Source organism: Sceloporus undulatus, chromosome 11 (genome assembly GCF_019175285.1).
Source record: "Sceloporus undulatus isolate JIND9_A2432 ecotype Alabama chromosome 11, SceUnd_v1.1, whole genome shotgun sequence".
In the NCBI taxonomy this organism is placed as follows: domain Eukaryota; kingdom Metazoa; phylum Chordata; class Lepidosauria; order Squamata; family Phrynosomatidae; genus Sceloporus; species Sceloporus undulatus.
Genome location: NC_056532.1, coordinates 1,717,253 through 1,744,654, shown reverse-complemented (window position 1 = coordinate 1,744,654; position 27,402 = coordinate 1,717,253). Strand labels below are relative to the sequence as shown.

Below are 27,402 nucleotides of genomic sequence, written 5' to 3'. Positions count from 1 at the left end.
TTAAGCAGAGGCTGGATGGCCATCTGTCAGGGATTGTGAGTTCCTGCATGGCAAAATGGGGTTAGACTGGATGGGCCTTAGGGTCTCTATGATACAGGAGCTTGAAAGGCAGGGACCAGCCTAGCCTCTCTTGGAAGGATGTTCCATAATCTGGGAACAACTAGTTCCATAATCTGGGAACCCCCTGCATGGCCGAATGGGGTTGGACTGGATGGCCCTTGCAGTCTCTTCCAACTCTATAATCCTTTGATTCTAAGTTAATGGTGCTGATTTTGAATCTGTCATGTAGGCCATATTAGCGCATCCCGGTCAGGGCTAAAAGGAAATTTAAAAATGGTCTTACAAATACAGAATACTGTATAGATACAGAAATTCCCACCTTGGGAAGCTGCTCTTGGCTCTAGCAGCGAAGTGTCCATCGAGATCAATGTGGTTGGCCATATTAATAAAAGATGCTCCCCGTTCAGTATATCGAACGATGCTTAGAATAGGAACCGGCCCAAAGAGAGAGATTCCTTATCAGTCTCGCCTGATGTATCGTTTCATCGCATTCCTGGAAAAGTCCCAAAGGCGCCGTTGTCATCAATGCAATGCGGAATGCGCTCAGAAATGTGAGATAGCAGGCAATGAGTTTAAATGTATACTACAAGGAAGAGTACAGTGACCTTGCCTTCGTCTGTGTATCTCAAAGGAGCAAAGTAAAACATGATATTTGCTAGATGACCTGTTTGGTTTTGCTTTTAGTTCCATGTGGAAAAGTCCACAGACCGGCAGTTACAATCTACAAAAATAAATGCATTTTTAAAAACGTGCGTAAATACATTTTACATTTAAATTCATTTATTTAAATAACTAAACCCCCTGTTCATGGGGTTTTCGTGGCACGTTTCTTAAGACAGAAACCATTGCCATCTACTGAGGCTGAGAGTGTGCGACTTGCCCCAAGTCACCCAATGGGTTCCCATGGCCAAGCCAGGATTCGAACCCTGCTCTTCCGGTGTCCTCATCCAACGCTTAAACCACTGCACTGCTTAGAACTGACATATCCATTTTGCTGAACCACAGCATTAGAGTTCTCTGGCAAAGAATTTAAAGTCTCTTTAAAGTCCCCCTTGAAAATACCAATCCCAGGATTCTGCAGGATGGAGATGTAGCCTCAAAAGTGGCCTCAAACCGCCATAACTGTGTAGTGTGGACACATAGTAGGAGTGTATACTGTGATATGGCTGAGTAATCTGGAAGTTGGAGTTCAAAAACAATGAGTACCATACATACTCAACTATAAGTCGATCTCATGTATAAGTCGAGGGCAGGTTATGGGGCCATCATTATGGATTTTGATATGACCCATGGATAAGTTGAGGGTAAAACTTAGGGGCATGTTAGGAGAGTGGGAGTTTATCCTGGGAATATCCTTGAAAAATCACGTAATTACGCAAAACAATTTCACACGACGTCGCACAAAACCCGCCATTAAAGTGGTCACAAAGAAGCATTCACGCCCATCTTTTTACTTTCGGGATTTCAGCGACAATGCGTTTTTGATGTTGTTTTATTTGCGCCATTGCGTGTGATAATCATTTGCACAATTCCTTGCCGTTTCCGCTTCGTTTGCGGGATGCTTTAAACGCGCTTGATCTCTCTTTAATGCCGAAATGAGCCCCCGTGGGATAAACTCCTTGGTCTGGGATGTTTTCTGCTAGTAATATGATGTCGTCGGCGTACCTTCGATCATTGATGTTCCTTCCTCCGTTTTTTCCCCACCTCCTCCTTCTGTGTCCAAGCCTGCTTTTCGTATAGGATTTTCTGCATCTAAGATAAGGTAAAAGGATGCAGCCTCGCCTGACCCCTTTCTTTGCCAATCGCAAACCATGCTGTTTATGGGTAGCATCAAAATGCTGAGTGTTAATGGGCGGGAAGGCTCCTCCGGCATCCGAGAGCATGGCATTTTATTCTTTAGGGACAGCAGCTGGGCTTTCAAGCTGATGGACTTTCCCCTCCTCTATCTCCACCTCTTTCTTTGTACTTGTTCCTTTGCTCTCAAACGCGAATGCATCTTTATAAAGAAAGTGCATCTGTGTGTGTTTGTGTGTGTCGAGCCGAGATCCACAATTCTTGCTTTCGTTGCCAAAAAGCTTCCTTGAGGCAGAGTGAGATTTGATGGTAGGCTTGTTCAGTGTGGCTCTCGCGCTTAGCTTAATTCAGTTAAAACATGATTCTTTGGGGAGAAGCGGTGAGAGCAGACTGACTGCAATGTGGTCCCAGAAGGAACACCAATTTGAATTGCCTCTCATTGCCTGATACTAACCCTGCCTGCAGAAATAATCCGGTTTGATACCACTTTAACTGCCGTGGCTCCTTCTTATGGCGTTCTGGGAATGGAAGTTGGTTGGCTACCATTCCCAGAATTGCATAGCATGGAGCCATGGCAGTTAAAGTGGTGTCGAACTGGATTATTTCTGCAGTGTGGAAGCCTTTGAGCAGAAATGGAATGGGAAGAATTTTAGCTCACTTGGAAGAAAGCTAACTTTCTTTGCCTCTATGCTAAAACAAGGCACAGGAATCCTCTGGTCTCCATTCCAACCTTGGATCCAACTTTTCAGGGCCTGGAAATTCACAAGGCCCCCCAACCCCCTATTTAAATTTGCCGCCATTTTGCCCCCAATCCATGTAGAAATCCCCTCAAAGCATGTGCAAAAATGCAATAAATAGCCCCAACCCCATCCTTATCAGCATCCCAGGTATCCATGTGGTCCCAAATACATGTTTCTTGTGCAGTCCTTCCCAAAATGGCCACAGGACGTGATGCTCCAGCTTTTACAATCGCCATTTTGAGAGAGACTGCAGTATTGATTGAAAGTTAAAACCTGTTACTATAGATTTCTATCGATTTTTTCTCTTGTCTGAGAGATGTTTGAGGTCCTACAAACCTCTGTATCCGCAAGGGATTCTCGCCCTTTTATACCAACTGTGGATGATGTAACTGATGGAAAGATTAGCCCAAATCCTTACTTATTTCCCCTTCTTACCAAAGCTTGGAGGAAACACATTAGAAAGTAACGTTGCTGGTGTTCATGTTTTGAGTTGCAAGTGTCAAAGATCTGAAATCCAAATTAGACACGGTGGCAATACCTTCTTTCTCAGGCCAACCGGAAAGTGGAGAATTGGTCACGCTAGCTTTCCAAGCTCCACTGACTTCTTTCTCCGGCAAAAATTATGCTGGGGACAAAGAGTGACAGTGTTCGAGCCACAAGCCTGAATCTTCCTCGAGGGAAGTTATTACAGGGAAGGTTTGTGCAGATCCAAAATTGTGACACCCGCTCCCCTTCCCTGGGCATGAGATGACCAGGAACAAAAACAATGGAAGAAAAACCATGACATTTGCCTTCTCCATTTGGAGACCTAGCTCTGTTTCTGCCCCTTTTGCAACCAGAGTCTGGGCCTGATACAGACAGCCAAAATAAAGCTGCTTCGAGTCACTCTGGAGGTATGGTGTTTCAATGATACATGTGTCCTAAGAGTCCAGAAGCCTCACCAAAGCCACCCTCCAGTCCTAAAGACTGGAGTGCAGCTTCGGTGCAGCTTCCGGACTCTTCGGATGCATACATCATGTAAACACCATACCTCCAAAGTGACTTGAAACAGCTTTATTTTGGTTGTCTGTATAGGGCTTAAGGAAGCCTCTATAGGGCCCCATTCCCACTTACAGATAAATCGCTGTGTGATCCGAATCGATGGATCGATTCAACAGCGGAGCATGGTTCCCACTACATTTGCCCCGATCGCATGTTCCCCCTCAAAATAACCCACTTGTGGTTCCCATTCACAATTGAATCGATTAAAAATGATTCAGTGTCGATTAAAAATGATTCAGTGCCAGATGGCTGAAGGGGAAATTTGAATCGATTCCGATCTGCATGTGGTTCACACTTGTGCAGATTCGTTTTATTGAAAAAGAAGTGGGAAAAAACCACGTCAAAAAGACGCATTTTAAGTGGTTCTAGCGCAGTGATGGTGAACCTTTTCGAGGCCGAGTGCCCAAACTGCAACCCAAAACCCACTTATTTATTGCAAAGTGCCATGTCCCTCTGGCTTTCTAGTAACAAACTCTGGCAAACTCTGTGCTGGGGCGATGGCACATGTGCCCACAGAGAGGGCTCTGAGTGCCACCTCTGGGACACGTGCCATAGGTTCGCCATCACTGGTCTAGCGCATGGCCCCCCTCTTGGAATCGCTTCAGCGATTTGGATTAAGTGGGAAGCAGGGTCATTTGAACCATTTCAAACCGATTCATGATCTGTTTTAAAAGTGGGAATGGGGCCTAGGGTTTGGAGAGACATTTAAGCCTTGTAACTGATGACGCCTACCAAGGAATTGCAAGTGCTGTAGGCTATATTTTAGAGGAAGGAACTGGCAAAGCCACCTCTAATGGTTCCTTGGCTGAGAAAACCCTATGGAGTTTATCACACCGGGGCTAATTTCGGCATTCAAGAGAGATTAAAGCACATTTAAAGCATCCGGCAAATGAAGCGGAAATGGCGAGTAGTTGTGCAAATGGTTATCACAAGCAATTGCGCAAATAAAGTGCTATCAGAAATGCATTGTTGCTAAAGCCTTGAAAGTAAAAAAGATGCGCGTTAATGCTTCTTTGTGACCACTTTAATGGCGGGTTTTGTGCGGCGTTATGGGAAATCGTTACGCCTAATTACACGATTTTCCCGGGATATTCATGGGAGATCTCCTTTGTGTGATAAACTCCTGATCATAAGTTGACAGGGGACTTGAAGGCACACAAGTGAAGCCCATCGAGATGTGCCAAATTACATCTTGTGTCGGAGGAGACAAACCCCTAGACAAACCTGCCTGTGTTATTTTTAAATGCCAACACAACGAGTACTCGAAACATTACTTTCCTCTCTGGAACAAGTAAGTTTGTAGTCATTAATTGCAACATCACCAGAATCCAAGATGTGTGGGAGGTAAACTTTGTAGTAGGAGGACAAGGCAGGAGATGTTCCAGGGTCCTTGTTTTCCACTGAACGCATAATTAAAGTGAGCAGCAATGAGTAATGCGGCAATTAATGCAACAACTCACACAGTGAGTTTCTTGTGTGTGTGTCAGAGAGAGAGAGAAAGAGAACGGAGGCCACAAGTTGCATCTCATGATCTATTATGATTTTGGAAACATAACATTCCAAGCACAACTTCTGACAGATTTTGAACATGGCTTCACATTCACCAATGCATCCGACTTGTTTCTGTGACAACATCCGCCCACATAGGCAGATTCCTGCTTGCTTGCTTGTTTTTTAATGGGGTCTAAGCTTTTCCCATGGTGGCACACTGGTTCAATGCTGGTTTTGCAGCCAGAACATTGTGAGTTCAATCCTGCAGGGCTCCAAGCTTTACTCAGCCTTCCATCCTTTTGTAGGTCGGCAAAATGCGTCCCCAGCTTGTTGGGGACAATTGGCTTACAGATTGTAAACCACTTAGAGAGTAAGTAGAGAGATCTTGTAGCACCTTTGGGACTAAAAGAAAGACACTGGCAGCATGAGCTTTCATAGACTTCAGTCTACTTCCTCAGATGCATTTGGTGGCCAAACCCGGGACATTCTAGTTGCAAAGCATGCATTTTGCCACTGAGCTACACTCCCTTAACAGATCTGTATTGGTGCTGTTTTGGAGCTTCTTGTACAGGGGTACCCTGGGTTACGAAATTAATTCGTTCCGCCGCCGCTTTCGTAACCTGAAAATCTTCGTAAGGCGAAAAAGCCATAGGCGCTAATGGGGAAAAGCTGCGATTTCGTGCGAAATAGCGCCGAAAAGCACCAAAAAAATTTTCGTAACCCGGAACAGTTTTTTTAAATGGATTTTTTTCGTAACCCGGAAATTTCGTAAGGCGGCGCATTCGTATCCCGGGGTACCACTGTATTCTGCTTTCCTTCTTGCACGTTCCCCAGCAATGGAGAAAAAGCCCGATATTTGTTATGCTTTCTGTTGAGGCTTCTTTCCCCCACTTAATACTACCAGATAACCATGGAAATGCGTTTCTGCTCCTCCCGACAGCTGGCTTTCTTGGCACTGTCTGTCACATAGTCAAAATAGGATTAGGTCCCAGGTCTTGCAGCTGAAAGGAAGCGGAGTGGGAGCAGCCAAAGTGTCCTCCTGCCTTGTCTGCTCTGTCCTTCTTTTCGGATGGATAACTAAATCTCCCACCATTGCCAGCTGCCCTGCAGGTTGGGACTTGTGGCTTCAGGCTGCCAGTTGCAAACCAGCAATATAAAAGGTCAGCTGTGCATTTGAATTATGTTCCTGATGCTCAGCTTGGCTGAGGAAACTTGGCATCGACTGGAGCATGACCCACCTTTTGCTTTCCATCTCCGGGCATTGCTGGTGGCATTTTTGGGCAGGATTTTGCTTCTGTCCAGATGGTGGTGGAAGAGGACTTGTCAGGAGGATTTAAACTCATTTAGAGGGAAACATTGGGATGGAAGTGTTTTGAACATTGGACTCCAACTCTGGACACAAGGGTTCAAATTGCCGCTTGTTCAAGGAAACCACTTGGGCAAGTCATCTGCTTTCGCCCTTAAGAGAAGGCCATTGAAAACCTCCTCTGAACAAATCTTGCCAAAAAGACCTCATTATAGGTTAGCCTTAGGGTTGCCATAATTTGGAAATGACTGCATGGCACACAACAACAGCAAAAAGCATTGAAGCGCAAGTTAAGCGACCAAAGGTTTCAGCTCTAGTGGCTCCAACTTCAGTGGGAATCTATTTTGGGTTTTTAGTCTAAACTTCCAGGGAGCAATGCCAAATGCTAAACCAGTTTTGGCTCTAGCGTATCTTGATGTCAGTAAGGCTTTCGACAAAGTCCCCCATGATATTCATGCAAACGTGTTAGTAAAATGTGGGTTAGACAAGGCAACTGTTACATGGATTTGTAATTGGTTGACTGGCCGAACCCAAAGGGTGCTCAACAATGTCTCCTTTTGGTAGTGTAGCGTTTCCATAAAACTTTACTCTGGCACCAAATTTCAAATGAGTTGATGTTTTCACAGTCAGCTTTCACATTGGAAATGCTATGGGATGGATGATCCAGACTTTGGTATTCAAGAATGTATCTTTAACCTTGAGTATCTGGATCTAGTTGTTTGGTATTCAAGAATGTATCTTTACCCTTGAGGATCTTGATCTAATTGATATATAAATGTATAAACAACCTTGTGTTTTTCTTACACAGGATCACCACTGCACAAACAGGGCTCTACATCTTCTGCAGCCACCGCCGAGAAGCCTCCAGGATCAAAGGTTGCCGAAGTGGGAGATGACTTCTTGGGGGATTTTGTGGTGGGAGAACGTGTCTGGGTCAATGGAGTCAAGCCGGGTGTGATCCAGTATCTGGGGGAGACTCAGTTCGCCCCAGGACAGTGGGCAGGGGTGGTTCTGGATGACCCAGTGGGGAAGAACGATGGCTCCGTGGGTGGAGTGCGCTACTTTGAGTGCCAACCTCTCCAAGGGATCTTCACTCGGCCTTCCAAGTTGACCCGCCAGCCAACAGCAGAGGGGTCCGGGAGCGATGCCCATTCGGTGGAGTCCTTGACAGCCCAGAACTTGTCCTTGCACTCGGGAACCTCCACCCCACCTCTCTCCACCCGTGTCATCCCCCTCCGGGAGAGCGTCCTCAATAGCACCATGAAGACCGGGAACGAATCTGGATCCAACCTGTCGGACAGTGGGTCAGTGAAGAAAGGGGATAAAGACTTCAGGCTCGGAGACCGCGTCCTGGTAAGTCTTTTATTTCTCTTGCCAAGCTTTCCTCAGTTGTGGCTAGCAACTTTCATGTCACTCGGGCAGTAAATCCACTCAGTTATGGCTAGCAACTTTCATGTCACTCAGGCAGTAAATCCACTCCAGCCCAAACTTTAAGGGATCATAGAATCATAGAATTATATAGCTGGAAGAAAGCCCAAGGGCCATCCAATCCAACCTCATGCCATGCAGGAATACACAATCAAAGCATCCCCAGTATGGAAAGGCCTGCCGGAAGAAATCCGTCTTAACAGCCTCTTTAAAGGCATCAAGAGTGGTGATATGTTGGATCTCTTTCGGCAGGTCATTCCATACTTTAGGAGCAGCAGATGAGAAGGCCCTCTGGGTAACCGCAGCCAACCTAGGCCTGTTACAGACTGCCAAAATAAAGCTGCTCCTAAAGTATGGAATGACCTGCCGATAGAGTGATGCCTGGGTCCTAAGAGTCCGGAAGCTGTACCAAAGCTGCACTCCAGTGCTTAGGAATGGAGTGTGGCTTTGGTGCAACCTCCGGACTCTTAGGACCCATGCATTTTTAAATAGCATACCTCCAAAGAGACCCGAAGCAGCTTTATTTTGGCAGCCTGTAACATGCCCTAGTCTTCCTCAGCTGCAATAGGTTTTCTCCATAGGACCTGAGTGTTCGGGGTGGATTGTATGGAGGAAGGCGTTCCCGCAAGTAAGCTGGATCCAAGCCATGTAGGGCTCTAAAGGTTATAACCAACACCTTGTATGCACCCGGAAACTAATGGGCAACCAATGAAGAGATTTTAAGACTGGTGTTATGTTGTTGCCTCTAGATTTTCCGGTGACCAGTCTGGCTGCCATATTTTGAACCAATTGAAGTTTCCGAACTAGGCACAAGGGTAGCCCCATGTAGAGCGCATTGCAGAAGTGCAGTCGAGAGGTTGCCAGCACATATACCAGGAACTCCCAGCTCTGAACCTGATTGTCACCCGGAGGGTTTACATCTTGTCCTTTCCGCACAGGAATGTAGAAAACACTGTCGCAATGGATTGGGTGTTCGTTGCCATTCCAATGCTGATGCCAACCTGACCCTTGGGTAACAGTCCAGACAGCTGTTTGTGGTCTGTCCAAAGAGATACAAATGAGATGTGGGGGAAAGAGGTGACCTCAGACCCCGATTCAGATGGAGGTCTTCTCAGTGAGATGGGCATGGGCATGTCTGGCATTGGTGTGGCATCTCCAATCGTTTTGCATTCTGCAGAGGAAGAGACGCAGCCGTCCTTTTGACAGCACAATGGCATTCGCACCATAGTAGCTCAGCACATTTTTCTCGAGTTTAGCTCTTGGCATTTAGTGTTTCTGGCTCATTCTGCGGCGGCATAACAGACGAAAGCCTTGTTTCACCCTGTTGCGCCAGAATAGCGTCAACCTATTCATAATTAGAACACATCTTTTCTCTTTGTCCCATCATGGTTCATTGAAAAACAGTACGAAACCTCTGTTATCCCAAAACTTTACATTGGCTGGGAGGGGAGAACTGGGGTCAAGAATCAATATATTTTTGGTCCCACCTATTTTGTGTTTGTTGAAAAGTCTTCAAACTGACTTTGAGGATGATGTTTCGCAGTGCTTCAGATGAGAATGCTTCAGAAAGCCTACATTGTAGATCTAGTTCTGTGTGACTTCTGCACGGCGTTGTTGTTATTGTTGTGGATGTTGTAGCTGTGTGCCTTCAAGTCGTTTCTGACTTTTGGCAACCCTAAGGTGAAGCCATCACAGGATTTTCTTTGTAAGATTTATTCGGGGTGGGGGGTGCCTTGGCTTCCTCTGCGGCTGAGAGAGTGTGACTTGCCCATGGTCACCCAATGGGCTTCCATGGCCCAGTGGGAATTAGAGCCATATTTTCCAGAGTTGTTGTCCAATGCTGAAACCACTACACCACACTGGTTGTTTGGATGACTATAAAATGTACCATCCTAGTATGTTTGTGTGTGTAAGTAACAGAAGATTTGAACTATGTTTCTATATATATGCACAGGTGTGCATAATGGGTGTAAAAAGAGGCAGAAGCAAATATGTTGCTTGACTAAACCATGATGTTGATATAAGCTGGGATGCAGGTGCATGCAATCTCCTCTTCTCTGGAGCAGCAGAAAACAAGCTTGCTCCATCCCTTCAAATATCCAAACACAGCTATCATGCCACCCTTTAACCTTTTTCCCCGCAGACCAAACGTACACAGCTCCTTAAGTCGCTCCTCATACGGCATGCTTTCCAGACTCTACCATTTTGGTCATCACTTGTCATCACTAATAAGGATGAGAGTTTTGAATCAATTCTGTTGCTCCAAACTCACAGAATGATCCCTGGCCCTTGAACTTCTGTGCATCATATTGCTCCGAGTGACAACCTCTTGTGTTTGCAAACTGAACTCTTCCTCAGAGACATTCCCGGCTTCTTACTCATTCAGGGTAGCCTGCTCTGCTACCATGAGTCTTAATATGCTCAGAGGAGCAACTCTCTAGGGCTGACCCTTGCCAAAATCAGGCTTGGAATTGACAGCAGTCTCCTGCCCAGTAGGATGTTGCCAAGGGGGGTTTCTTGGGGTCCAGACCCACCTTCCATTAGAAAAATGAATGGCGCATGCTGTTGCGCTGCCGTGCCCAAGCCCCATTATAATGGTGGCACTTAGTCTGGACCCCCCCCTTCCTAAAATCCTGGCTACGTCCCTGTGCCCAGAGCTCAAGGCTCCCCGTCTCTTGCATTTCATCCAAGCGGCAAGCTTAAGTGGGCCGTAGTAGAAAGAAACCCGTGGGTGGTCTCGGAGGAACGGCAGCCTTGCAATTATGAGATGCGATAATTCTAGGTTTTCATTCTCCTTCTGGTTCCCAAAGGGATTATTTTCATGTCGCCGCTCAAAAGGCACAAGGATTCAGACCCGCTTCTCTCCCTCCCTCTCGCATTCAGCTGCCTTTGGAAACCCATCACAGGAGAGAGAGAGAGGGATTCTTATCTCTGATTTGGGGCTGAAAGTTATTTAAGGCCTGTTCCAGACTGCCACAATAAAGCTGCTTGGGGTCTCTTTGGAGGTATGCTGTTTAAATGATGCATGCGTCCTAAGAATCCGGAAGCGGCACCAAAGCTGCCCTCCAGTGCTTAGGAATGGAGTGTGGTTTTGGAGCGACCTCCGGACTCTTAGGACCCAGACATCATTTAAACAGCATACCTTCAAAGAGACCCCAAGCAGCTTTATTTTGGCAGTCTGTAACAGGCCTCTTATTTATATCCCGCTCTTCTACCATAAGGCAGTCAGAGCGGCTTACAGTATAAAAACATCCGATACACAACACAATATATCATGACCCCCCCTTAAAAAAGACATATTACTATTAAACATATTACTATTAACACCACTCTATTAAATAAACTATTAAAACCAATGACAACAGGCAAGTAGTGGCATAATATAAAATACACAGCATATGCGGAGGGTTCTTTCATGCTGGATGAAATGAAGTCATTGTTAGTCGGGCATTTTGCCCTCCTAAATCAATCAAATTAGGTCCCCTAATTTATATTTCTGCACCTTTTTCATGACAATTATTAAGCAATAATGTCAACCCAGAACTCCAGTTTCTATGGAAATGAAAAATGATTCCTTTTCATCCCCGATTTGGTATGGAACTGATCCATTTTGCTATTCAGACCACTAACAAGAGAAATATTTTTAGCAGGCAGCTTGATTGGATTTGTACTGATATGTCTGTCCTTTTATTTTTAAAGGTGCCACCTGTAAAATGGTTTCCTTTTTCTCCCTCCGACAGGTTGGTGGAACAAAAACCGGCGTCGTGCGCTACGTGGGGGAGACGGATTTTGCCAAAGGGGAATGGTGTGGGGTGGAGCTGGACGAACCGCTGGGGAAGAATGATGGAGCTGTTGCCGGAACAAGGTACGGAGATGGCTCACCGATGTCAGATGTTTGAGCTTGGATATAGGTCTGAAGCCAGCATGACGCACCTTTGGGTAGCCCTCAGGGGTTCGGGTAGTTCGAGGGAAGACCAAACATGGTGCTAGGGTTACTAGGGCCTGTTCCAGACTGCCAAAATAAAGCTGCTTTGGGTCTCTTTGGAGGTATGCTATTTAAATGACACATGGGTCCTAAGAGTCCGGAGGTTGCGCCAAAGCCACACTCCATTCCTAAGCACTGGAGGGCAGCTTTGGTGCAGCTTCCGGATTCTTAGGGTGCATGCATCATTTAAACAGCATACCTCCAAAGAGACCCCAAGCAGCTTTATTTTGGCAGTCTGGAACAGGCCTAGGTCAGGACAATCCCAGGCAAAACCCAAGGCTTAGGAATGACTGGATATCACATGGGAATGGGGCTCTAGAGATAAGATAATGGTGCTGTTACAACAACCATCCCTTTGTGATATCTTAAACATCAAACACAGGTACACAAGAGTATGCCATTCAAATCGAAAGATGTAATAGATTTTTTGTGGGGTTTTCGGACTATATATGGCCATGTTCTAGAAGAGTTTATTCCTGACGTTTCGCCGACATCCGTGGCTGGCATCTTCAGAGAACACTGGCATGGAAGTGAGTGGGAGGAGTGATTTCCATGTTAATCTGTCACACAGTGTGTGTGTGTATGTGTGTGTGTGTATATATATATATACATACACATACACATACCCTACTCACTTCCATGCCAGCATTCTCTGTAGATGCCAGCCACAGATGTCAGCGAAACATCAGGAATAAACTCTTCTAGAACATGGCCACAGAACCCCCAAATCCACAAAAATCTATGGATGTCGGCCACTAAAGCCGTCGACTCCACAAAAGACTTAATGTCTGATAGATGAAGCCGAATGAGGATATACAATCGTTTTCAAAGTAGTGTTCTCATGGTAAGATTCTTCACCCTTATCCTGAAGACTGGAGAAGAAGGGCCAAGTCCAGGGATCTGAGAACCCTAAGATGCCTGCCCTCTTTCATGCTGGGCAGCTGAGCCATGGAGCCGCCTGCCATTTTAAATCCATGGCGCTCCCCTTTCAGATGAGACGAGTTGTATTTCTGTGTAAATTGTAAAATAGCAATAGCAATAGCATGTACTGCTTATCTGTGAACTCAGCATTCCCTAAGCAGTTTACAATCTGTAAGCCAATTGCCCTCAACAAGCTGGGGACTCCTTTTATCAACCTTCGAAAGGATGGAAGGCTGAGTCAGGCTTTGAGTCCCTGGGATCAGGGACGTAGCCAAAGGGGGGGGGGGGGTTTCCTGGGGTCCAGACCCCCCATTAGAAAAATGAATGGTGTGTGCTGCTGTGCCGCCGCGCCCAAGCTCCATTATAATGGTGATGCTTAGTCTGGACCTCCCCCCTTCCTAAAATCCTGGCTACGTCCCTGGCTGGGATCGAATTCACAACCTGCAGTATTGGCTGCAGTATTGGCATTTTGAGTCCCAGTCCTGGGAAAAGAGCGGAATACAAATAAATATAAGAATAAATCAATTTAACCAATGCGCCACCATGGCTCAAAAGTCATTCCTAATTAAGAATCCTGTAGACATAAGGGACCGAACACACAGGCCATAAGTAAAGCTGCTTCGAGCCACTTTGGACATATGCTGTTTACATGACACACACATCTTAAGAGGTCAGAAGCTGCGGTAAAGCTGTGCTCCATCCTTAGGACTGGAGCATAGCTTTGGCATGGCTTCTGGCCTCTTAGGATGCATGCATCCTTTAAACAGCATACCTCCAAAGTGACCCACAGCAGCTTTATTTTGGCCTGTCTGTCTGGGCCCATAAATTCCCGTAGTACACACAGTTTTATGCCATACACAACCTCTATTGTTTTCTCTCCTTTTTTTGATGATGTGCAATGCGGGGTGCATTGCCCATCATCAAAAAAAGGAGATGCATGCATCCAAGAGACCCCACCTAGTGACCTCACCTGGATTCTGAATTGGTACAGCCTAGATGAGATTCAACTAAGGCTTTGAACATGTGAGATGACATGAGAAAGATGAAGTAAAGAGAGCAATGCTTGGTAAAGATGAAGGCACCATGTCACAGATAGGTAGACTTCATCAAGGAATTCATGTCCCCAAGTTTGCAAGATCTGAGCAGGACTGTTAATAACAGGATCTTTTGGCGATCCCTTATGTACAGGGTTGCCATAAGCGCTATACATAAGGGATCTCCGACAAGAGACCCTGTTATTAACAGTCCTGCTCAGATCTTGCAAGATCAAGGACATGGATTTCTTTATGAAACAGACTTGATGACACAAAAGTGCAACAAGCGCCCTGGACACCGGAGTCCAACCTCAGATGAGAACCATATCTTGCCATAGCTCTTGGACTGTCTAACTGCACAGAATGAAGGAGCTGACCTAGATAGGACAATCCTACATCATGAAGCTCAACTGACCTCCTTGGTATCTCAGCAGATCTGTTGCCCACGCAACCATTTTTTAAACACTACTATTGCCCTCAACAAGTTTATTTCGGAAAGGATGAGTTTGGGCAGCTGCCTCTCAAGGGTCCATTTTCTCCTCCAGAAGTATGGAATGCCACCTCCCTCGAGGCTGAATAATCTGAAACAGCTGCCAGCTGTTTTTATTTTGTTCCCGCTCGAGGTGGTGTTTTGGAACAGCCGCTCACATCTGGGCGAGTTACTCCGCAGGCCTATAAAACATGCCTTTTGGGTACAGTAGTTAGATGAGATGACATTCCTGGCAGCCATTTAAGTCTCGGAGACATCTCCCTTTCACTGCCCTCACTGCCACTCACCATCACCAGAAAATGTCCTTTGCTCCAGCAAAGGATTGCTCTGTATCCAGGTGTTGTATAGCTACTTGATCTTTTTTACCTTCCAAATATTTAAAATGGAAATTTAAAAAGGCAGAGAAAACCCAAGAAGGGTTGGAGACCGAGAGTTGCAGATATCAGAGCCTGGCCCAGCTTTCATGTGCAGGAGATGAAAGTGCAAATGTTCTGGTTTTTATGGGACAGAGAACGACGCACAGCTTCAGGCAAAAGCTGTGTGCAAAACTCCCGATTCTCTGAAGCTATAATCTGCAAGCCTTAACTGGTTTCTTGCTGCAACTTGCAAAGCCTCTCCACGAAACATGAAACTTCTGGATATTCGAGGTTCGGTGTGTCACCAATGTGCCGATGATGGCCAACCCTATCTCTCCTTTTTATCTAACTCCAAGGAGGTTGTTTCGCTATAAACCGTTGTCTGTTGTCTAGATGAAGGCAAACTAATTGAAAATCCAGACAAGAGGTGCTCCTGGTCAGTCGGAAAGCAGGTCAGGGAATAAGGATTCAGCCTGCGTTGGATGCACTGACACTCTCCCTTAAATCATAGGTTTGCAGCTTGGGGTATACTCTTGGGCCCCATTCACACTACCAGAATAATCCAGGATGAATCCAGGTTGAATCCTTGTTGTTCGCAAAGGTCCCGAAGGCACCTGATGCACTTTGGTGCATCAGGTGCCTTCGGGACCTTTGCGAACAACAAGGATTCACTTTGGTGAGGGCTGGCAAAAAACCCACTTAACCCAGGATATTCAATACTGGTTTTTCCCCGAGTTTTCCTAAAAGATCTGCATCGATCCGCATCTTTGGCAGTGTCAGTAACCTTCTGAATCGATCCAGATTGCTCTGTATCCTTCAAGGGAACGGAGGCAGCTCCATTTTACCCTGAAAGGATGGCATGTGTGAATAACAAAGGAGTTACGATGATTCAAAGAGATCCGCAAACTCAAAACTAAATGGGAACCACAAACCTGATGTGAATCAATCAATCAATCAATTTTATTTACGGTCTTTGAACAAAGTGTCTCAAATATATATTAATATTAACCGGTAAAAGCAAACTTACAAATACATGATATGAATCAGCACGGCGATCCGCATCTCCTCGGCGCATCAAAATGAGTGTGGATGCGCCCTTGGACTCAGCCCTGGAAGCCTAGGTTTCAAGGGTGACCAGGAGTGCATTTGTACAATTAAAATTAGTGCGCCAGTGACATCGTGTTGTTTGAGATGTCGGATCCAGCCACAATACATTTCATCTGCAGCCTTTGCAAACTGGAAACATTAGCCGGTCCAAAATGATACGGCTAGACTATTGACTGGGGCTAGTTATAATGTGCGAGAAGAATGGAGTGTGGACTTGGAAGTCTTTTTATACCAGAAAGGAACTGGTGCTTAATCTCTGTACGTCTCTGTCTGCCTTTTTTGCACCAGGTATTTTCAGTGCCCTCCCAAGTTTGGCCTCTTTGCGCCTATCCACAAGGTGATCCGGATCGGTTTCCCCTCCACCAGCCCAGCCAAAGCCAAGAAGAGTAAGCGGATGGCCATGGGGGTGTCTGCCTTGACCCACAGCCCTAGCAGCTCATCCATCAGCTCCGTTAGTTCCGTGGCCTCCTCTGTTGGGGGGCGGCCCAGCCGGAGTGGACTGGTAAGGAACCATTATCATTATTATTATTATTATTATTATTATTATTATTAGCGTTTATTTCTATAGCGCTGTACAAGGAACAGCCACGCTTCCTTTTGCTAGGAAGGTCGTGTCAGCAACTCATCTGAGCCATATAGCCAATGCTGGCATATAGCAGAGTATGACTGGCAAATTCAGAAACTTAAGCCTATGAAAGCTCATGCTGCCCATTTCTTTCTTTCAGTTGAACTCAAAGGTGCTACACGATCTCTCTATTAACTGGCATTGTTAGGGTTTAAGATAGTGGTCCCCAAACTTTGGTCTGCTCCGGATGTTTTGGACCACAGCTCCCAGAATTCCTGATGGTTGGCCAAGCTGGCTGGGACTTCTGGGAATTGAAGTTCAAAATATCTAGAGGCCCAAAGTTTGGGGACCACTGGTTTAGGACAAGTCTACCTGGAAATGCTGAGGGTCTTGTACAAGTAAATCAGTTGCTCTATCACTGAGCCTTGGCTTTCCCCTGAGAAGATATAGGAAGAAAAGGCTAAAAGTCACAAGGACAAGTTGGGTGTTTTTTGAGGTGGCACCTGGAGAAAGAGGGGGGGCCCCCCCTATATACTTAAAGGGATGCCATATTGAGGAGGGAGCAAGCTTGTTTTCTGCTGCTCCAGAGAATAGGACCTGAAACAATGGATGCAAGCTCCAGGCAAAGAGATTCCGTTTCAACATTAGGATGAACTTCCTAATGGTAAGAACTGCTTGTCAGTGTTAAATGCACCCTCAGAGGATGGTGGAGTCCCTTTCCTTGGAGGTCTTTAAACAGAGGCTGGATAGCCATCTGACGGGGGTGATTTGATTGAGAGTTCCTGCATGGCAGAATGGGGTTGGACTGGATGGCCCTTGGGGTCTCTTCCAATTCTATAATTTTATGACCCATGGAAAGCAAAAGCAATGCGTCCCTGTGTTCAAGCTCTGTTTGGATGTTCGGTTTGTTGCCAGGCTGAGGGGATGAGTAACTGAGCCAACCTGGTTTTCCCATCAAGGCTTTGCCACTCTCCCTCTGCAGCTGACGGAGACCTCCTCCCGCTACGCCCGGAAGATCTCCGGCACCACGGCCCTCCAGGAGGCTCTGAAGGAGAAGCAGCAGCACATCGAGCAGCTCCTGGCGGAGAGGGACCTGGAGCGCGCAGAAGTTGCAAAGGCAACCAGCCGCATCTGTGAGGTGGAGAAGGAGATCGCCATCCTGAAGGCCCAGCATGAGCAGGTAGGCATGCCCACAGAAACAAGAACATGCAATGCCATTTCTAAACTGAGAACCCTGGTTGCACATGGTGCTCCCATGTGCATGTTTCCCAGGGTCACCCAGTGGTCTGGAAAGAAGGAGAGTTGCCAGAGTGAAACCTGGAAAGGGCTCCTCTTCCTGTGATGGTTGCGTGGAAGAGGGAATTTCATTTGTAACAAGCAACACCTGCTGGCACTCCTTCTTCTGCGTCAAACTTTGGCCTGTTCCAGACTGCCAAAATAAAGCTGCTTCAGGTCTCTTTGGAGGTATGCTATTTAAATGATGCATGGGTCCTAAGAGTCCGGAGGTCGCGCCAAAGCCACACTCCATTCCTAAGCACTGGAGCGCAGCTTTGGTGCAGCTTCCGGATTCTTAGGATGCATGCATCACTTAAACAGCCTACCTCCAAAGAGACCCCAAGCAGCTTTATTTTGGCAGCCTTTGGTCCTCCAAATGCTTTGGGCTTCAGATCCCAGAATTTCCGACTGTTGGTTGGGGCTTGAAGTCCAAAGTTCTGGAACATGGCCACATAGAGCTTTATCACACTAGCGAGATCCCGCAGGAAAATGGGATTTAAACTAGAGTTATATTAAATTCGAATGTAAACAGAGCCTGCAAATTTGGGAAGTTTATCACACCGAATTGCTGCTAAAGTGAAAAGACGCAAAGTTAAAGTGGAGAGAAGTGCCACCTTTTTACTTTCAGAAAGTAAAAAGCTGCCATTTTTCTCCGGTTTAATTTCGCATAGTTTCATGTTAACGGCGGCGGCGTGTGATAAACTTTGGGCATTTCTGGGTTTTCTCTAATTTAACTCTCGTTTAAATCCTGTTTTCCTGTGGGATCTCACTAGTGTGATAAATTCCATAGCCTGAAAAACCCACAAAAAACTATGGATGCTGGCAGTGAAAGCCTTTGACTTCTACTAACTTCTTTCTTTCAGTTAGTCTCCAAGATGCACAAGATCACTCTACATACTGATTATATACAGACTAACACAGCTATATCCTTGAATTCTAGTTTGAGGGGGCAATGTTCTCATCTTGTATTCACACACATATCTCACCAAGTGACAACTAGTAAACAAGCTAGTGATTAGATTACATATTTTGTGTCCTTTCTATCTCTAGTTTGATCCTGGACTCAGCCACTCTGCTCAGCAGGTCTCACTCTGGTCTTTCTTTGGCTGAGAGTGTGGCAAGGGAATGGAGGACAAAAGCAAAGTTGTACAATGGTCCCTCCACATTGTATAACTTTACTTAGGTGTGAAGGGCCCCCGGGAATGTGCAAAAAGCACAAGTAAAAATACTATTCTTGTACCTAAGAGAACACTTCTCTAGAAATCTCCAAGTGCTCCAGTGCAACTCTGTGGTCAACCACTGCCAGAGGTTGATCATAGAATCCTGCTGGAGGACCTACAAAAGCCTAGAGAAGGGTTTTGTCTAGGAATATCTAGGTTCTCCAGCAGAACTCTATGGTCAACTTCTGGCAGAGTTGCGCCAGAGGAGTTAGAGATTCCTAGCGAAAAACCAACACTGCCAATAATCAAATCTGCAAAAGTCAAAACCGCAAATGTGGAGGGCCAACTGTACTGTGGACACTGCAGTCTCTGTCCTTCAATCCATCATTTCATCAGCCCATGATTATTCATATGTAATGTAAACATTACATATCATTATTAATATGTCTCTCTCTGGCTTTGCTTCGTGAATGAAGATTCAGGAAGGACTCATGATCCCACACTTTGTCCAAGTGTGTTGGTGACTAAAAAGGCCAATCCAGGACAAACAGGTCCGGTTGCAGAAAGCACAGCGGAAAGTCTCCTTGGGTGATGTTTCCGGGTTGTGGTTCTTTCTGCGTTGTCGTTTCTCTTCGAGACTCATTCACTATGAGCTTTCGAAAAAGGCCGCAGCATCGTGGATAGTGCGCCTCCATGCCTCCCGATGCGAGGCCAGGGCGGGCCATTCTTGGTGATCAGTTTGGCCGAGCCTGAGATGTTGTTTTAGGGTGTCCTTGTATCTCTTCTTTGGGGTGCCTCTCTTACGCTCTTGACCCGTGGCGAGTTCACCGTAGAATACTATATGCATTATTTATTTGTAATGCATGCAAACAAACAAACTGACAAACTGTGGTGGCATATAATCAGCATATTATGATACATCATATAGACTAATGCCTATGTATATACCTATATACAGTTGATTCAGTGTACAGTAAATGTATTGGGATCTTTTCCTTTCTGTTTCCCATAGTATATCACCGAAGCGGAAGGCAATTTGCAAAGAGCACGGACAGTGCTGGAAGGAGCCCAGAAGGAAAAAATGGAGTTGCTCAACCAGTTAGAAGAGGAGAAAAGGTATCAGTTTGCTGGGAGATATGGTTGGAAGTGGAACATGGCTGGGGAAAATGCAGCCTAACTGTTTGCTCAGGCTCACAAGGTAGCACCTTTGACGGGTCATATCAACATCCATAATTTTGTCCCCCAAACCTGTCTTCGACTTATACGTGAAGTTGACTTATAGTCGAGTATATACGGATTAAACAGAGCCTCTTTTTCAACATCTTTCCCCTGACTTTTCTTTGCAGAAAAGTAGAAGATTTGCAGTTTCGTGTTGAGGAGGAATCTATTACAAAGGGAGACTTGGAGGTAAGTTTGTGTTTGCTTGTTATCCTTTTTGAGGTGTATGGCTTCACCTGCTGACATCTTCAGGCTCAGGCCTTTTTCTTGCTGTCTTCTGGTCTACAACTTTTAATATGCTATTATAGAAGCAATGTATTGACTGGATGATGGTTGATAGCATGCTGAATGGTGATGTGTGTGTTGCCGACAAAGAATGTGCTATAGAGGACATTGCTGGTTTGTATTCATTGGCCTGTTCCAGACTGCCAAAATAAAGCTGCTTTGGGTCTCTTTGGAGGCATGCTATTTAAATGATGCATGGGTCCTAAGAGTCCGGAGGTCGCGCCAAAGCCACACTCCATTCCTAAGCACCGGAGTGCAGCTTTGGTGCAGCTTCTGGATTCTTAGGATGCATGCGTCATTTAAACAGCATACCTCCAAAGAGATCCAAAGCAGCTTTATTTTGGCAGTCTGGAACAGTTCTGATTTGGTTTTTATCTCTTAAAAATCTTTCTTCATAGAGGAAAATGCTTGCAGTCCTAATAACAGGTATCTCCAAGTATCATAGCCTTTTCCCTCCCCATCCAATATTGTTTCATTTTTATTTCCCATTTAAACACACGTTTTGGAAAACTCTTACGTTGCCACATTCTGGTGTCTACCTTCCATGCTCTTGGCACAGAAAAGCTTAAGAAAAACCTTCCTCAAATTGATTTATTTACTAAAAGCTGTGTTCAAAAGAGTGCCTTCCAGATGATATTGGATTAGGATTTCCATCGGTCCTAGCCATTCTGGCTAATGGTCGGGATGCTGGGAGCTGTAGTACAAACCCGTGTATTGTAGGTCACATTTTGGAAAGGTTGCAACTGTACACTTGTTTACGCAGAGCGAAGCCCCATTGAGCCAAGCGTTACTTGTTTTTATGGGGAAGCATGTTTAGGATTGCAACGTAAATCTTTAAGCTCTTCTAAACAAAGGTGTAATTGGGAATGTGAAGTATACTTTCTAAACGCTTCCACATAGAAGGCATTGTATATTTATTTAATGGGTATAAATACAGGTTCTATTTAAAAGCATTGCCTTAACTTTGGAGGTATGCTGTTGAAATGCTGTGTGCGTCCTATGAGGCCGGAAGCCATACCCAAGCCATGCTCCAGTTCTAAGGACTGGAACACAGCTTTGGCGCAGCTTCTGGCCTCTTAAGATGCGTGTGTCATTTAAACAGCATGCCTCCAAAGTGACCCGAAGCAGCTTTATTTTGCCCTGTCTGTTTGGGCCCTAAGTCAGTGATGGCAAACCTATGGCACGCGTGCCAGAGGTGGTGCTCAGAGCCCTCTCTGTGGGCACATGTGCCATCATCCCAGCACAGAGTTTGCCAGAGTTTGTTACTAGAAAGCCAGAGGGATATGGCACTTTGCAATAAACAAGTGGGTTTTGGGTTGCAGTTTGGGCACTCGGCCTCGAAAAGGTTCACCATCACTGCCCTAAGTCATTAGTACTAGTCCTTAGCATAGAAGGGAGATGGTGGGTCCCCCAAAACAGATCGCTTAGGAATTACTGGCCTAGGACCAATGTTTGCAGTGGGGTTTGCTCTCATCTGAGATCCGGAGATGAGTGACTGTCTGTATCCACATGTGAAGTTTGTGTATGTGCGTTAGTGTGTTTGCATTCATTCTCAAAGCTCATGTGAAAGTTCTCTTGCAGGATTGGTATTTTTGTGTGTTACGTCTTCGTTGGGTCCCCTTCTTTGCCCTTTGAGACTTCACATCCCACCCCCGGCAGAGGCTTCTGGAGCAGGCAGGGGTCTGCCGTCCCCCAAAATGATGGTTCGGAGGCATCTCCCTGCTCAGCTCACAAGCCATGCTTGCTCTTTCCCTCCTCTCCTTCCCCTGTCTCCCGTTGCCTTGTACGCTGAAGTAGATAACAACACTGCCATCTTCTCTGGTTCCTTCTCGTTTGGTATTCCTTGGTTTTCTACTCTCTCCCATTTTGTTCTTCCTTTTCTCCTTCTTTTTTTCCCGCTCTTTGTTTTCTTCCCTACACGTGACCAGACCCAGACGCAGCTGGAGCATGCCCGAATACGGGAGCTCGAGCAGAGTCTCCTGGTTGAGAAGACGCAGGCCGAAAAGCTTCTCAAAGAGTTGGAGGACACCAGGGTAATCCCATCAAACCCCCAACTGACCTTCCCATCACCGCTAGTCCCTTTTCCATCCTGCCCTGCTCCATGCTAGCCAGTTGCCTGTGGATCGGTTTGCTTGCTGGCTTGCATCTCTTTAACCCCAAACAAACCCTCTTCCTCTCCCTCTTTGAGGCTGAGCTTTCATTATTTCACGATAACATTTTACTTTGTGATTCCCCGTCTTCTCCGTCGACTGGAGATGGCCGGGCAATTTTGCCTCCTCTTGTGTCTCCGGGGCCAAGCTCTCTTTTGGTTTCTGCTCGCTAGCTTCTCATGCAACATGACGCCATTGCGACGGGAGTAATAATATTTTGCCATTCACCATCCAACGTAACCAATTAGCAATCAACCATCGGCTAAATAAAGAGGGCCCTTTACCTTGTGGTGTTTGCACGCAGCCCCCTCGGCAAGCCTTCCTATCTGTTATACCCGAGACGAGAGGGAAAGTTGTTGTTTTCGGCCGTACATTAGGGGTGGAAATAGTGTAGCCTATGGGCAACATGCGGCCCCACAAATCTGTGTGGCCCCTGGCCCTTCCCGGTCCCAAAACCCTTCATATCATCAAATGTACCTTCCAGATTCACTGAAGCACAATTCTGACCTAAAATGGGACCTTGTAATTTTGGAATACTTGAAGAGACATTCTGGTCACTTCCAGCTTTTCTAGATAGGAGCGCATGCAGCCCATGGCAATCCAATGGTGGTCAAAGGGGTGGCACAGCCTCCTGACCCTCTCTGGCTGCCCAGGGCTGCTCACCTGATCTAAAATTAGTGAAAGGGTAAAAAATTTCTGCCCTCTCTCTCTATGGCTTGCCGAGCAGTTCTCTATGTGCCGTTGCTGCCACTTGGTCAATGGCAATCTGTATTTACCCCTCATCATTGCAGGACCCTTCAGGGCCCCAGGAATTCTGCATCCAAACCAAATTCCATAGTAGGGTTTTGGGGATCCAGGATCCAGCAAGAGTGTGCTGGCTGAAACATTCAAAAGGATGCTGTTTGATACTGGGATTGTGATGAATAATCGAAGGGCATTCTACATCTACGTTGCCCTTTGCATCTATAATGATTGGATTTAGTGGACTGATATGCTGTCTTTCTTTCATCACGGGATGCAAGGGGACAAAGAGGGGAGGTATTGAGGATGGAGCAAGCTTCTTTTCTGCTGCTCCAGACAATAAGGCAAGGAGCAATGGATGTAAGCTACAGGAAATAAGAACCCACCTAACATTAGGAAGAACTTCCTGACAATAAGAGACGTTTGACAGTGGAACGCACTGTCTTGAAGTGTGATGGAGTCTCCTTCTTTGGAGGTCTTTAAACAGAGGCTGGATGCCTATCTGTTGAGGATGCTTTGATTGTGAGATCCTGCATGGCGGAGGGTTGGGTTGGATGGTCCTTGTGGTCTCTTCCGACTCTATGATTCTATGAAATCCCAGAGAGCTTCCTTTTTGGATGCTGACCAAGCCACCAGTGAATCTATGAGGTCCTAGAATCGGTTACTTTCTCCTTACCGCTCTCCAAGAGAGAGAATGAAGAGGCTGATGCTGGCCCAAAATGGCACAGTAGATACACAGGTTCTTTGGCCTGTAACAGTGGCTCACGGTCTTATCACGCATTGAAGGCAGGGAATACCTTGAAGGGTGTTTGGGAGATCTTGGTCCTTTTATGGAAACTCGCTTTGAAATCTAGGACTATTTGTGGAATTCAGCGTCAGTTGTCTTGGATGTTGAATTTTTGTGCTTCGTGCTTAATCGCACATAATTGTAGTGATACAAAAAGAGGAGGAGTAAGGAAAAATGAGTCTTGTAGCACCTCTAAGAGGAACTCTTTGTTTCAGCATATCCTACCAGGGGCTATTGCCCACTTTTTCAGATGTGCATATAGAGGAGAAGAGTGGCAAGTTTCTTCAGAGGGGGTTTGCCATTGCCATCCTCTGAGTCTGAGAGAGTGTGACTTGCCCAAAGTCACCCAGTGGGTTTCCATGGCTGAGCCATGATTCAAATCTTGGCTTCCAGAATCATAGTCCAATGCTTAAACTACATCACACTGGCTTCTGTAGAATCCTATAGTCCAAATGTGCATTCTCAATGCTCATTGCACCAAACTGTGTTGACATGGGGAAGAAGGTTGTCACTATCTGGGGAGAACCAGGGTGCCAGGTCAGCACCCCATATGGGGCCAGATTTGGTCCTTGAGTCTAGGCTTGGGCATCCTGCAGAATCCTATGTTGAAAAAAGTACTTCCCAAAGCTTGTATATTGATATACTGTATCTGCCATGGGCGTAACATCCTAGAACATCTGACAACCGTTTATGTTCATATCTGGTCTCAGAGAAAGCCAGAAGTGGCACTTTGCCCGCTTCCCCATGACTGGCCCTATTGTGAACCTTGAATGGGGACATGAAAGCATTCTTCCAACTCCCAAAGAGCTGTAACACATGGAGAAGAGGACCCTCTGCTGCCGACCCAAAGGGCAGGCCTAGATTCAGTGGGCTAGGATTGCAAGTTGATAAGATTTTAGTTGAACAGTGGAAGGAACTATCCAAAGACATAGCTGTGTTAGTCTGGAAAGTCAATGTGCAAAGGGCTCTTGTAGCATCATTGAGACTAACTGAAAGAGAGAAGTTGGCAGCATGAGCTTTCATAGACTTGACATGCATGCTGCCCCGTGCATCTGAGGGAGTAGTAGACTCAAGTCTATAAAAGCTCATGCTACCAACTTCTCTCTCAATGTGCAAAGGGATCTTGTAGCACCTTTGAGTCTAACTGAAAGAGAGAAGTTGGCAGCATGTGCTGTCATAAACTTGTCATGCATGCTGCCCCATGCATCTGAGGGAGTAGACTCAAGTCTACAAAAGCTCATGCTACCAACTTCTCTCAAAGGTGCTATGAGATCCCTTTGCTGTAGAAGGAACTGATAGCAGAAGCAATTTGAGAATGGGATCCATTTCCTGGAGACGTGGGTGAGCTCTCCTTGGCTGGAGATCTTCACCGACCTGGATTTCTTACAACAAGAAAGGCTTTAAACCAAATGGCCTCCAGTGTCTCTCCAGCTGATTCTAAGCCCAGGACTTTTGATGGTGGCATTTAATGATGGATTTGATGGACCCGATTTGAGGTGCCCTCTTATTCGAACCGCCAGCCTTGGCCAGACTTCCTGCCTCTGAATGTACCAGCCCTTCCAATGCCTTCCATTGCTTCCCGCCATGATTTCGTGAGCCAAAAACGCCGCACCCCATCAGCCCAGCTGCTTCCAAGCCCATCATTGAACATTAACCATGGTCAGCGGTTTTGCTTTTACATCAAGCACCCTTCCCTCCTTATTCCTTTTAAACATGTTGCTGATGACTTCTAACTGGTTTTCCGAGGGTGGGTATTTCGTGGCGTGAAAGGGATGGGTTGGGTTGGGTGTATTTGTAAATTTCCTTTTACACCAGGGTAAGACCGTGGCGTTCAAGGCGTCATCAGCAATGAAATAATAGCAAATTAAGGAAATCTGTTGTTAATATGTTTTAACATGTTATTATCATGGGTTCGGATAGCCCCCTACACACCTTGCAGTCCTTGGAATACAAGGACTTCAACCATGAGCTTCTGTGGCTCGATCCATCAGCCGTTCTGATCAGAAGGCAATGTTTATAGCTGGAACAGGTCTACAGACTGAATACTCTCTGTGTGGCCAACTGTATAAAAACTTGGTCGCCTTCTAAAGTCTGGCTTGCGCATGCAGAAGAATGGCAGCCAGGACTTCGATGAGGATGAGTGGACAGTACTAACTCAGACATGCCTGGGGCAGCCTTTCAGGGTGCCCCAAGTTGTCTCCCCTGTTTTGGTTCTTTAAACAGTGAAGAGCACTGTGGCCTGTTACAGACTGCCAAAATAAAGCTGCTTGGGCTCTTTTGGAAGTTGCTATTTAAATGATGCATGGGTCCTAAGAGTCCGGAGGTCGCGCCAAGCCACACTCCATTCCTAAGCACTGGAGGCAGCTTTGGTCCAGCTTCTGGATTCTTAGGACATCATCATTTAAATAGCATACCTCCAAAGAGACCCGAAGCAGCTTTATTTTGGCAGTCTGTGAAGGCCTGTGTAAGTTTAAAAAAGAGCAACAACTATCCCAGCAGGGGGAAGATTTTAGCGCGCGCGTACTAGATTAGTTACATATGGGGAGTCCGAAGTGGTGAAATTCATATCTACCATTTCACAACTCTTACCGTCCCATTCCAAGAGACTTTTCTTGCTAAGCAATATAGGGTTGTGTGTTGCTTGTAGCAATTCCCTGTTCCCTGACCTGTAGGACAATTGCCAAAAGATGCATTGTTGGCACTTACTCTACACTATAGAGTGCACTTAGAATATCTTGGGAGAGTTTCATGTACCTATAGAAAAGGTGCAATGTGTGGAGAAGCTTTAGAGTACCCTTCCCCAACTCCCGATGATATTAGATTCCAACTCCTGTACTGTCAATTACCAGGAAAGCGGGATTTGTAATCCAGCAAATTGTCCACCATATGAAAGACTGATGAATGGAAATGCAAGAACTGACTTGTTGTATGTATTGTGTGTGTGTGTGTGTGTATTTTAGCTGACCACTGTTGCAGAGAAGTCAAGAATCGTCAGCTTGAGGAAGAGTTGTCCTTAACCGAACAAGAGTGGAGGGACCTGAGACAGTGTTTGAAGGCCTCCAATCAGCCAGTCCCAGACCACACCTTGGCCTGCAAACCGAAGCCCTCCGTCTGCGGGATCGGCTGTTCGGCCAACAAGGAGCACCAGCAAGAAAGCATCCAGCTGAAGGAGAAGCATAAGAGGACCCTGAAGAACATCAGCAAGAGATTGAAAAGTTGAAAGCTCTCAATGACAAATACTCCCAAGAAAGTGGACCTTAAGCAAAAGTCCGCAGGCCACCAATGAGAATATGGGTCTAATGGACAACTGGAAGTCCAAGCTGGACACGTTGGCATCCGATCATCAAAAGTCACTAGAAGACCTCAAGGCTACTGAACACGGGGCCTGAACCCAGCACAAGGAGATTGTGGAGCTGAAAGCTGTGGTGGAGAGCATCAAGATGGAGCACCAGCTGGAGCTAGAAAAAC

General features: G+C 46.0%; 1 protein-coding gene across 1 annotated transcript in view; it reads left to right on the top strand.

Annotated features, from left to right (window-relative positions):
• LOC121916973 (CAP-Gly domain-containing linker protein 2-like) overlaps positions 1-27,402 on the top strand; it is a 68,345-nt gene that overhangs the window by 30,354 nt on the left and 10,589 nt on the right. The window contains 9 exon segments of the mRNA XM_042442565.1: positions 7,241-7,785; positions 11,601-11,725; positions 16,042-16,255; positions 17,301-17,498; positions 19,766-19,869; positions 20,100-20,160; positions 22,185-22,289; positions 26,895-26,922; positions 26,925-27,134. Coding sequence (XP_042298499.1) covers positions 7,241-7,785; positions 11,601-11,725; positions 16,042-16,255; positions 17,301-17,498; positions 19,766-19,869; positions 20,100-20,160; positions 22,185-22,289; positions 26,895-26,922; positions 26,925-27,134 — 1,590 coding nt within the window.